Source organism: Ipomoea nil, unplaced genomic scaffold (assembly GCF_001879475.1).
Source record: "Ipomoea nil cultivar Tokyo-kokei standard unplaced genomic scaffold, Asagao_1.1 scaffold0927, whole genome shotgun sequence".
NCBI lineage: Eukaryota > Viridiplantae > Streptophyta > Magnoliopsida > Solanales > Convolvulaceae > Ipomoea > Ipomoea nil.
The window spans coordinates 592,800-605,766 of NW_017617355.1; the positions used below are offsets into that span (position 1 = coordinate 592,800).

The 12,967-nt window shown below is 38.6% G+C and overlaps 1 protein-coding gene, 1 long non-coding RNA gene and 1 pseudogene across 5 annotated transcripts; 1 reads left to right on the forward strand and 2 right to left on the reverse strand.

The window, feature by feature from the left end:
* Positions 1-902: 902 nt before the first annotated feature.
* On the forward strand, positions 903-6,942 carry LOC109179535. 4 transcript variants are annotated; one of them, XM_019329043.1, is made up of 3 exons: positions 903-5,620; positions 5,713-6,179; positions 6,265-6,942. In XM_019329043.1, the coding sequence occupies exon 1, from the start codon at positions 2,805-2,807 to the stop codon at positions 3,957-3,959; it is 1,155 nt and encodes a 384-aa protein (XP_019184588.1). In that variant the 5' UTR covers positions 903-2,804; the 3' UTR covers positions 3,960-5,620; positions 5,713-6,179; positions 6,265-6,942. The 4 variants fall into 3 exon arrangements, with proteins under 4 accessions (XP_019184588.1, XP_019184587.1, XP_019184586.1 ...); XM_019329042.1 differs by having other exon boundaries at positions 903-5,502; positions 5,621-6,179; XM_019329041.1 differs by having other exon boundaries at positions 903-6,179.
* Positions 1,154-9,589, reverse strand: LOC109179536. Its single transcript, XR_002053917.1, has 3 exons — positions 9,521-9,589; positions 5,056-5,063; positions 1,154-1,164 (listed from the first exon to the last, which is right to left on the reverse strand). It is a non-coding gene; the product is annotated as an uncharacterized LOC109179536 (long non-coding RNA).
* A 2,250-nt stretch (positions 9,590-11,839) lies between these two features.
* LOC109179537 lies at positions 11,840-12,680 on the reverse strand (annotated as a pseudogene).
* Positions 12,681-12,967: the final 287 nt, after the last annotated feature.

Here is a 12,967-nt window from a genome sequence, read left to right on the forward strand (position 1 = left end):
TGTGAGTAAAAACACCATACAGTGTTCGGAAATACACCATTGGGGGTGATGAGTTATATGGTGTATTTTTTTGGGTCTGTTGTGTATTTTTTGATGTTTTATTGCATTTCATTTTGGTGTGTTTTTCTTACACTGTTGGTGCATATTGTTAACACTGTTGATGTATTAATTTCGGATATTAAAACTACATATTTAAATTAAAGGTGAAATTATAAATAATTAAGTTTCAATAAGTTTAGTTATTTCCTAAGTTATATATGGTTAGTAATGAATGTTTTCCTATATTAGATTATGCTCTTACATGGTTTGCTCGTATTAATCATCACTATATTAGATTAATATATATATATATATATATATATAATAATAATAATAATAAATTTAAATATTTGGATAATATTTATTTCATATTATTATGAAAGTATTACAATTATAGCTTTGTATATGAAAAACATAGAGACTTGAGTAGCTTAAATTAAAATTATTAAAAATAATGCGTCTACAGTACAAAAAAATTATACTTGCTTTAATAATTAATTATTAATATAATTTCTCAATATAAATTTACAATTATTAATAATTATTTATGGTAATTATTTGGCATTAAAAAAGATAAATAAATAGAATAAGAAAAACAGAAGAGGAAAGAATATATTGATGTCATATGATATCTTACATAATGTAAATTGATATCAAATTTAATTTAGAATTGTAGTAGGAATAGGAAAGTATGAAAGAATATTTGTAGTAGGGATTGTATTACCATATTTGTACCATTGTAGTACGAATAGAAATTGTATTACCTTTGGGAGAAGAAATTGTATTACCATATATTCTACAATATTAGACAAACCTTAATACTGTAGGAGTCTTTTGTGCGGGAATTAAAATATAGGATTTTGTACTAATGGTCCGATGGAAATAATCGCTGAAACCCTCTCTGAAAAATCCTCATCAACGGCGATCAATCGATCGCCGGAGGATCACGCAATGTCTGAAAGAAGTGCCAAGAAGTCGAAGAGAGACAGAAGTGCTCTTGAATCACCATCGCCATCAAGGCTAGGAGGAGGGGCTCAAGGAACCCCCGATGCGTTCGATTTGAAATCGCCGGAATCCGCCCAGTGGAAGACTCCGGCAGACACGCCCAACAAGACTTGGGCAAGACTGTTCGCCACCGATCAGAATGACACATTCGAGGTTTCGAATGATGAAGGCATGGACGACGAAGGCAACCCAACCTGTCCGATAATCCCAATCACAAGAGAGGAGAAAGAACGAATCCGACGTCCATGGAGGAAGACGCTAATAAATAGGGTTTTCGGAAGGAAAGTAGGCTACGCATATCTTGTTCAAAGGCTCCAGAAGCTGTGGAAACCAGAGGCGTCGTTCGAGCTAATTGCCCTAGAAAACGAATACTATATCGCGAAATTCGAATCTATGAGAGACTATGACATCGCCAAATATGAAGGGCCATGGGTTATTCTTGATCACTACCTAACTGTTAAGGAGTGGGTGCCAAATTTTGATCCAAGAAACAATGTAACGGAGAAGATACTTGCCTGGGTTACGTTCCCGACGGTCTCAATCGAGTATTTCGAAGAAGAATTCCTCATAAAATAGCAATGAAGGTTGGACGTCCCGTGAAGGTGGATTATACAACGAGTTTGATTTCCAAAGGAAAATTTGCACGTGTGTGTATCGAAGTAGACATATCAAAGCCGCTCCTGGCCAAGTACACGCTGAGTGACACAGTCTGGCCAATTGTCTACGAGGGGCTTCACCTCATATGTTTCGGTTGTGGCCTATATGGGCATAGACTGGAACATTGCGGCAAAATTGACTCAGAGGACAGAACTGCACCGGAGGAAGTTGGAGCAGAGCAGATGAACGAGAATCTCCGTCCTGAGGAGATAGGTCAAGTTCAGAAGACACACCTAAAGAAATCAAACCAAGATTACGCAAGCAACTATGGATCTTGGATGCTGGTGCAAAGAAAGGAAAGGTGTTATCAACGAAGGGTGACGAATAAACCAGAGAACCGGCAAATACAACCTCCAGGAATTTTTAACAAAGGCCCAACCGGAAGAGGAATAACAGAGTTTGAAGGGATGGGAGATCAGTCATGCTTCACCCTGCTGGCTGACCTTGATGGCAATGAAGATGATCCGGTTCATGACAATCAGGCTCCCATGGAACCAGTACATGACAATCAGACCCCCATGGAACCGGTTCAAGCTCCAGTTCTGATGTTACCTAGAATTAGAACAAATTTCCAGCAAGGTCAAGCACCAAGATCTCAGCCTGATGTTGGTGGTGCTCAGATGGCCAGACAACCGGCCGTACAGCTTAGGGCCCCTTTCCATGCCCAACACGGATCTATTAGGGGTAGATTAGGCAGAGGTGGGCCACCTAGAAGGGCGGCGGATGAGGCGGAGCATACGGTGGTTCGTGGCACCAATCATGGCAGAGACATCTCCAGAGCGGTTGTCCATCATGCGAATGACCAGTCTGATATTTCGCCGATGGTTGTTCTCGAGAACACCTGCAGAAACGACCCTCCGGACATCGCCAAGGTCTTCGATAGGCTGGCTGAGCCACCTGACGAAGCTATGGCGGATGCTGATAAATGTGATGGCCTCATTGGCCCTGGGGAAAATGCCCTTTCATGCTCCTGAGCTGCTGTTTTCTTTTTGGTTTCTTTGCGTCCTTGGGCGTTTTTGTGTTGCTTGCTTTTGTTTGTTATGATTATCATGTCTTGAAATTGCCAAGGGGCGGCCTCACGAGCGTTTGGCCGTACTCTTAAAATGTTTATCCAGGACCATAAACCGGATATTGTTGCGTTGCTTGAACCCAAAGTCTCGAGTTCCCAAGCAGATAGCATTTGTTCCTCTTTTAATTACTCGGATTGGGTTACAATAGAAGCAGTTGGGTATTTAGGGGGAATTTGGATACTCTGGAAGAGTGCGTTGTCTGTGGATATTATTGACACTCACCCTCAATCTGTGACACTGCAGGTCGACGATAGGATGAATCAACCTTGGTGTCTTTCGTTCGTTTATGCAAGTCCAGTCCTAACCCTTCGTAGTTATCTCTTTACTGAATTAACAGGTCAGGAATCCCCTTGGATGACAATCGGGGACTTTAACTCTGTAGCTGGTCCTGATGAAGTGAGCAATCCAGCAACTTACTCGTCCGCCAGAAGCTCAGACTTCAACGACTGGATTTTCCGAGAGGGTCTTGTAGACCTTGGCTACTTTGGTACTAAATTTACTTGGATGAGGGGGCTGCAATCAACCACATTTAAAGGCGCAAGGCTTGACCGAGCTCTTGGCAATTTGGAATGGGCTTTAGCATTCCCGGATGCCAAGGTGAAGCATCTGCCTTTGGTACAGTCTGATCATTGTCCCTTGCTTGTCACCACAAGGTCAGCTCAGATCTCGGTTAATTGCAAGAGGTTTAGATACAACATGGTTTGGGCCACTCATCCGAATTTTCACTCGCTTATGCAACAAGCTTGGGATCAAAATAGGGATATTGAATCAAACAAAGCTAGTATGGCTAGAGCTCTAACAGACTGGAATAGAGATGTATTTGGGAATGTGTTCCACAAGAAAAAGAAAATCTTAGCAAGGATTAGTGGAATACAAAGAAGGTTAGCCGAACGTGCAAGTGCTGAATTGTTAAAATTAGAGAAGAAACTGGGCCTGGAATTAGAAGAAATTCTGTACCAAGAGGAGCTGTTATTATGGTATCAACGATCAAGAGAGGAATGGATAGTGTCTGGGGACCGAAATACACGATTCTACCATATAGCTACTAAGTTAAAAAACAGCTCCGCTAGGATATCCAAGCTAAAGGATGATGATGGCCTTTGGATTGTGGATGAAGACAAAGTCAGGGAACACATCTCTAAGTATTTTATGGAATTATTTGCAAGGGATCAATTGCTTTCCGTCTAGTCTCCCCTTACCGGCTGCTTTCCAGAGTTGTGTGAAGACGATTGGAGAACAATAAACAAGCCTTTCACAGAAGAGGAAGTCAAGAGAGCCTTATTCAACATGGACGCAACTTATGCACCAGGCCCCGATGGATTTACCGCAGGTTTTTATCAGACTTCATGGAACACCGTTAACAGGTCTTTGTTTGAGTTCGCCACAAGTTTCTTTAATACTGGGCAGCTTCCAGAAGGGAGCAATGAAACATTGATTACTCTTATACCCAAGGTTCCGAATCCAGAAACGGTAAAGCAGCTTCGCCCCATTGGATTGTGTAACGTATCCTACAAAATATTGACTAAGATGATGGCGAATAGACTAAGGGAAAACTCGAAGACCCTAATCGGTGTTCACCAGACCAGCTTTGTGCCAGGGAGACAAATCATAGATAACATCCTCGTCTACCAGGAAATTCTGAATTCAATGAAGGTAAAGAAAGGAGCCAAGGGTTAGATGTTAATGAAGATCGATTTAGAGAAAGCCTATGACAGGTTGAAATGGGAGTTTATTGAAGATACCCTTCGCGATATTGGTTTCAACCAGTCTTGGATTAGAAACATCATGAATTGTGTTACTACATCGAGACTTGCAATCACTTGGAATGGAGAGCAGTCCGAATGGTTTGAACCAGGCCGAGGAATTAGACAGGGAGACACTATTTCCCCTTTACTTTTTGTTTTATGCATTGAGAGACTAAGCCATTTGATTCATGAATCTATTAACTCTGGTCGTTGGAAGGGCATTAGTATTAAGAGAAACTGTCCACTAATTAGCCATCTTTTTTTTGCAGACGATATGATTCTCTTTGGAGAAGCTTCCCTTGCACAAGCCGAGGAAATGAAGAGATGTCTTGATAGATTCTGTTGCTGCTCGGGTCAGAAGATTAATCTCCACAAGTCTACCATGTTCTTTTCAAAGAACACTCAGCTGGATTTGCAGATGATAATTTCAGATTTTATAGGTATCCCTAGAGTTACAGACATGGGAAAATACCTCAGAGTTCCCTCAATCCATGGCAGACTCAAAAACGAATCTTTCTCGGGCATCCTTGAGAAAGTACAAACCAAGCTAGCAGGCTGGAAATCTAAGCACCTTTCTTTGGCTGGAAGACATGTCTTAATACAATCTGTCCTCTCTTCTATCCCCTACTTTGCTATGCAGACTACTCTACTTCCTGTTGGAGTAACATCGGCTATTGAGAGACTCATTAGAAGATTTCTTTGGGGTAATACGGGCAACACCAGGAATTGCCACATGGTTAGTTGGGATGTGGTTACAAGAAGCAAGACAAATGGTGGTTTAGGTATAAGAAGACTAGACGAGATGAACAAGGCCTCCTTGGCTAAGCTTGGTTAGAGATTGGCTAACAATGATGATTGCCTCTGGTCGAAAATGTTTCAAGCCAAATATGCAGCATTACCATCAGACCTTACAACCTGGAAGCCTAAACCGACGATGTCTAATGCATGGAAAGGAATACTCAAGACATATCCAATCTTGAGCAAAGGTATCTTCAAATAAGTGAGAAATGGTTGGGGTACTCAATTTTGGACAGATATCTGGTTAGTTGATCAACCATTACTGAGCCTAGCCACCTCCTCGGTTTTACCATATGATATTCACAGGTTTGTTGCTACCTACTGGACTGACGATTCTGATTGGAATTGGAATGAACTTGAACAAGTCTTGCCGGCTGAATTACTAGATAAAATTGCAGCAGTTGTGCTCTGCGAGGACCCAGAAGCAACCGATACTTTGAGGTGCACGAACGAAAGTAATGGCGAATTTTCTATCACTTCGGCCTATGAATTGGCAATAATTGGGGCAGCGCACCCATCACAACCGACCAAGTGGAAGAATATTTGGAATATCAAGGTTCCAAACCAAATTAAATCTTTTCTATGGTTAGTAAAGCATGACAGGATCATGACTAATAGCAACAGGTGCAAGCGTGGCATGTCGGACTGTGACAAGTGCTTTCGCTGTTTGAATCAGATTGAAGATACAGAGCACGTAATTCGTACATGTCCAGCAACGGCAGAAGTTTGGAAGTGCATCTTTCCCTCAACTTGCTTGCAACACTGTCTTAGTCCTTTTCTCCAGTTGGCTAGACAAAGGGATTGAAGGCATTCTTGGTGGCATTAATCCCCACAACGACAGTATTGTGTTTGCCATAACAGCTTGGTGAGTTTGGAAATGGCGGAACGACGCCACCTTCAACGGTATTGAAAAGCATCTTAATGCTAAAAGCTAATGGATTGCAATGCAGGTTCAGGATGCAAGAAGAGCCTTCGATAAGGCTAAGGGCGCACAGATCTCGGATAACGCACCGCATGGGAGACTCCTTCATTGGAATAATCCTCCGGAAAACTTCGTAAAGATCAACGTGGATGGAGCAGTGGACTTGTCCTCAGGAAAAGCAGGATTGTGGGGGGCTAATAAGATACCATACAGGTCAATGGCGCAGGGGATTCATGTATAACATTGGGGTTTCGCATCCTCTAACAGCTGAAGCATGGGGATTATAGAAGGGGATTCAACTAGCGGCGGCTATGGGATTCCCCAGAATTCAGATTGAAAGCGACTCTAGTGAGGCAGTCGCAAGTATCAACAATAATTCCTTCCCCAATAATCAAGCTCGCAACATACTTTTGGCTTGCAAGCAGGAGCTCAAAAGCTTTGTCGAATAGCAGATTCTATGGGTTGCTCGTGAATGTAATCGCCCGGCCGACGCACTTGCAGCTTGGGCTCGTCGTATCCATAGAGGTCTTTATATTTTAGAAAATCCTCCAGACCATGTTAAATGCCTGCTCTTAGATGATCTGAACCAGGTTCCTATGTGGCGTCTAAATACAGACTGTTAAACTCTTGTTTTTTGGGGTTTCCCCCCTCCAATTTGAAATAAAAAAATATAGGATTTTGTTTGTATATATAGTATAGATTACTGATTGTTTTAATAAGCTTATTATTATTAAATTTGGATGATTAATTATTAATATTCAATTTGGTTCTATTATTTTTGCACAATCTTTATTTTAAATTCTTGATACTACTGATTGTTCTCCATTTTCACTTTTAAGGGAAATAACCATATTATTAATAAAAGTTTGTGCTGAAAATTACACAGGAGAATTTTATTTGTATTAATAGTATAGAAATTTTAATTTCATTATATTTTAAATAAATGTTACCATAATTATATGTCATATATAAATTTCTTACTTTAGTATTATTAATCATATGATAATCTATTCTATTAATAAAAAATAAAATCCCCATGCATAACACAAAGAGAACAATAAAAACATCATCAGATACTCAATACTTAAAACACAACCCACAATATATTTTAAAAAAATTGAATGGAACAAATAATCCATACTCTAAAAACAAAAAATATAAGAACATTGGTTTTTTTTTATAAGAATTTAATTACATGAAATCAAGTTTAGGTCAATAAAAACAAAAAATACTAAATGGTACTTTCAAGCATACACATACATGGATATTTTAATCTACTGGCTTTCAATTGTTTCTTAGAATAAGAAGAAGTGTCTTCATCAGATGAAGAGGAACCGCATTCCACCACATTCTTCTGAATCTTGCCATCGACATTTTTTTTTTCTCTATAACTTGTTTTAAAGCTGAATCCTTTTTTTGCTTCTTTTTTTTTTTTTTTTTTTTTTTTTTTTTTTTTTTTTTTTTTTTTAATTTGTTTGCGATGGTCTTCTTGACCGTAGCTTTCGCTTCTCTCTTACCTACAAAGTCACCAAAAAACAGTGAACTCGGGTAGTATCCCTTACTAACTCTGTAACCATTGCATCGCACAAATAACAAAAACCGTGCTTGGAAATAAAATATATAAACAATATTACAAAATTATTGTTTTAAACAAAGCAATAATACGAAAAAAAATACATAGAATGCAAAATTTTAAATCAAACCAATAATTAAAAACAAAACAATAATTCAAAACTACGGAAGATCAATTATAGACAAAAATAATACGACAAAAATACTTTTCTAATAAAATTAAACTTGTTTGCATCGGCTTAATCGGAGCAACTACAGCTGGTGTGGAGTGGCATCAACCCGAACAAATCCATAATAAAGAATGTAAATGAAAAAATAATAACTTTTTTCACAGAAATAAAAATAGCTAGAAGAGAAATTGTACCTTTAATGCTTTGAAATATGCATATTAGTTTGAGTGACTATTGAACCACAATGATTAAATTGATAAATAAGTGATGAGAGAATCATCTCTGCAAGGGAAAAGAGGGATGGATGCAAGGTAAAATGAAGACTCATAATTTTTTTAGTCATCAACTCATCGTATTTATAGGTGAAAAATATGAGAATTATAAATTTGTAAGATTTTTCAAAAGGAAAGTGTGTTTATTTAGAGTTAATTCCAGTAATGGTCCTTCGACTATGTTGATTTTCCACAATTGGTCCCCGACTTTTAATTTGGACAATTTAGACACTTGACTTCCGAAATCTTTCCAATGTTGGTCCTTCCGGCAGTTGAAGGTTAAGTAGATGCTAGTTTGAGGGGTAAAGTAGTCATTCCACAATTATTATTTTTTTTAAAGTAATTTTATTCTTTGCTTTTTCTTCTTCTTCTTCTTCGGAATCAGAAGTCCTTGAGAAGTTTGCGGACTTGTTCCAATGTCACAAAGAGCACCACAGTGAAGGGTCCCTGGCGTGAAATGGTGGGGATGAAGGGCCCTTGTAAAGAGCCATGGGGCCCTTTGCTTTGATCGTCTTCAAGGCACAGTCAAGGGTGACGGTGTACGGCGACGCCATCCCCGGCTCCACCTTCATGTTCATCATCCTCGTTTTCAGCACGTCCACTGGATTCGATGCCACCGGTACGTCTGCGGGGTTCCCCACGGCAGCTCGGACCCCACCGGTGATAAGCCCGACCCCAATTTTCTTAGACATTGCCATGTAACCCATGTTATTCGTTTTCGGGTCACTCCACTTCTGCTTCATCATGTCGTACAGCCCGGTCGAATAGAGCGTCTGGTGGAGGGAGGTTGTAGACACGCCGGAAAACAGCCCTCACATCCAGGTTGCTATTTCTTGAAGAAATCTGCAAATCTGGTTCGAAATGCAGGCTTATCTCGACGCCATCCCCAGCTCCACCTTCATGTAAGACTGTAAGAGTGTATGTTTCTATTAACTGTTCCAGTCTGTGTTATTGACATCATAACAACAAAAATGTGTAAGGAATATGCAAGTTTCAGTTCATAGGTAAAACACAAACTCACAGAAAACATCACATGAAGCCTGTAAAGTGTAAACAAAGAAAGATTTCAAGAGATAAAGGAATATGAGATTGTGATCATGTAAAAATTGTATCTTTAAGCGAGATTGCTCTTACTCATTACATAATAATGCATAAAAAAATATTTATAATTAAATGAGGGAAAATAATATATATATATATATATATATATATATATATATATATATATATATATATATATATATATATATGAAAATGTAAAGTATGTTACTTCTCAATGGCTTCTTTGAGTTCAGAAGTGGCCTCTTTAGCTTCCTGGAGAGTAGGCGCACTGCCGAAGTGGCCTCTTTAGCTTCTTGAAAATCGATCACCGGTCGAATGATCCTCACACCCACCGCAATGGGTCCCAAGCGCGGCGACAGAGGAATAGGAATATGACCAGAATGGGCAGCAGTGGTGTGAAAATCACGGGTCTGAACCACCGTCGCAGATTCGCCCTGGAGCTGCATTTTCACCCGGCAATAAATGAAAGCAATCCCTCCCTCAACAAATCCCTTCAAACCCATATCGAACAACCAGAACAAGATTCAAAAACTGAAGAAAAAAAATGGCAGGGAAAGAATGGCAGCGAACTCATCAACATCCGCAAAATGGCAGGGAAAGAATCTCAAGGACTTGGTGATGATGATGCCAAAGAAGAAGAAGAAAAAGCAAAGAATAAAATTACTTTAAAAATAAAAATTAATTGTGAAATGAATACTTTACCCCTTAAACTAACGTCCAGTTAACCTTCAACTGACGGAAGGACCAACATTGGAAATATTTCGAAAGTCAAGTGTCTAAATTGTCCAAATTAAAAGTCGAGTACTAATTATGGAAAATCAACATAATCAGAGGACCATTGCTGAAATTAACTCATTTATTTAAGGTATTGCCATAATCAATTCATTATATTGATATTCCTAATCAAGTCATTATATTAATATTAATATTCCCAATTAATTTTATTCCTAATTTATTCATAACATTGATATTACTAATTGCCCTTAAATTTGAGCTGGAATATATATATATATATATATATATATATATATATATATATATATATATATATATATATATATATATATATATATATATATATATATATATATATATATATATATTATAATACTGTCAAAGCGGGCCTGGCCGCCCCACCGCGGGCCTAATTTTTTGCGGGCTTTTGCGCGTCGGCCCGCCAGGTAGGATTCATGCAACCCTAATCCACCTTGCGGACCGACCAGCGGTTTTTTGTTTTAAAGCTTTTGTCTTTGTTGAATTCAAAGTTAAAAAAAAAAAAAAAAAAAAAAAAAAAAAAAAAAGAGTAAAGTTTAAAAATACAAACATTGCGAATTTACAATGCAACTTTATAGTCTTAATAAAAACTAATATTAATTCAAAGTTCAAAAAAATAAGTAAAGTCTAAAAATAATATTAATATTAATTTTTTCGTTTTTAAAAATTAATAAAAATTATATATATAAACAAATTTCGAGTTCGAATTTCAGTCTTCTTAGTTTGAGCCGGTCAACTATAGCACATAGACTGATTTACCTTCTTATGATCCTTTGTCGGCTAGAGTTAGAAGGTGGGGTTTACCTAGTACACACCCTAGAGTATTGATTGCGAGCTTTTCTCGTCACTCAAAAAAAAAAACATAAAAACTCAAAAATCGTATCCTTACTATACACAAGGAACCCCATCACTTTGAGATATTGCTCCACACTGTGGCTGGTGAGACTCGATCTCGGGTCATTGTATTCAAATTTCATCACTGTGACCAACTGAATGCGAACTGATAGCTATTACTTTAATCATCCTGAAACAAACACTAGTAGCCAGATTTGCATTATTCAAATTATCCAAATTTTAACTTAAGGTATATTTGAAAATAAATTTGGTTCAAATATATAGTCTTAATGAAAACTTGCGAATCATCTGAAAAAAGAAAAAAAGATAGACAAAAAATACAGGGAACAGGGGACATTCCGACAAAGAATTCCACTCGAATTCGAATACAAGATATTCGAAAAGTAAAATCGAAGTATTAAAAAGTGAAATCTATACTATATATAAAAACAAAATCCTAAATTTTAACTTCCCGTTCAAAATTCTCAAATTTTAATATATTATTTTCTACTTTCCTATTTGTACATTAATTCTCTATACTATCCTCTATACTATCTATATCTATACTATATATAAAAACAAAATCCTGAACTTTAACTTCCCGCCCAATTCCTAAAAAATCTCTCTTTCTAATAAAAATATAGAGTAAATACCACCTATGGTCCCTCGAGTTTGGTGTCATCGCCATCAATGGTCCCTAACTTCCGTAATTACCATCTGTCATCCTCCGAGTTGTGAAAAGTTACCTTCTAGCGTCCTTCCGTTACTTCCTCCCGTCTCAGCCATCAAAATGGAGGGTAATATTGTCATTTGACTTATACGAAAAGAGTGAATACCAGCCAAGGTCCCTCGAGTTTGGTGGTTTGGCCATCTTTAGTCCCAAACTTGGTCAAACAATATTAAAGAAAGTTGGTGGTTTCTCAACTTCCAACTCGAACTCCCTCTTCTCCTATACAATATTAAAGAAAATTTACAAATGTATAGTATTCTCCTCTTCAATTTCTCTCAACGACATTGGCTATATATTAGCAGAATTCATATAGATTCACACACAAAAAATTTTATGATATGATAATGAGAGAAGAAACTTAAACCTGGGAATAGTGGTATTGAGCAGCTGGATACTCTCTAATATACATCCTGTGGAAATCCATGGGAGGAAGAAGCAGAAAATGCTTTTCCCCAGTGATCACGGCGTATAGATTTTCATAATGGTCTTTATGGAACGATGTCTCCAACAAATCATTCCCAATCCAGAGGTTCACGGCATCAGGAAGGCATCCTAAGGCCTCGGATGCCCAGGAAAAATGGGGCTCACAGTCCGAACCGAGAGCCTCATACTCCGAACGGAAGCAATCATTCTGTTGCTACAGGTAAGCGATGGTGGAACTGTTGTCGGATTGGAAAACCTTTGACAGAGCGTCAGGGAAAGGGACCTGCTCGACATGTGCTGAGGCGAAGCAGAGGGAAGAAGGGGAGGTAGGAAGGGAGGTAACGGAGTCAGCTCGGCCGGTTGGGGTAAGGTGGAGGGAAACGGTGGAGGAGGAGAGGGCGTCGAGGAGGTACTGGGTAGAGTGCCAGAGAGTGGTGGCCGGCCAGTGGTTGATGGCAGAGGAGATGAGGCATGGCTTGTTGGGGGAAACGTAGTCGCAAAGGAAATGAAGAGGCGTAGGTGGACAGAGGAGGCGGTCGATTTGAGAAGTCATGCCTAGGTTTAGATCCCGAACTTCTTCCCATAGGTTCTGTAGAGTTTCCTCCATAATCACTGGGAAAATAATCAACTGAAATAAAATCTTTAGAAAGGTATTGTGGAACAGACAAATGCTTTAAAAATCAAAAGATAATAACCAAGCAGAGGATTCACCTCAGCAAAATTCCTTTGAGCAGCAAAGCGAGCATAAAAACAGCTCCTCGTAGTAGCCTATCAGAAGAGAGATATCAGAGTGCATTATTGAACAAAACTTGCATTTCTCCAGTGACAATACCCATTTGGTGGAATATATGTGCAGAGAAATACACTTGGGTTGAACAATTTACCTGTATTAGT

Coding starts and splice junctions, on each gene's coding strand:
- LOC109179535 (XM_019329041.1), top strand. CDS start 2,805: ATGTTTATCCAGGACCATAAACCGGATATTGTTGCGTTGCTTGAACCC.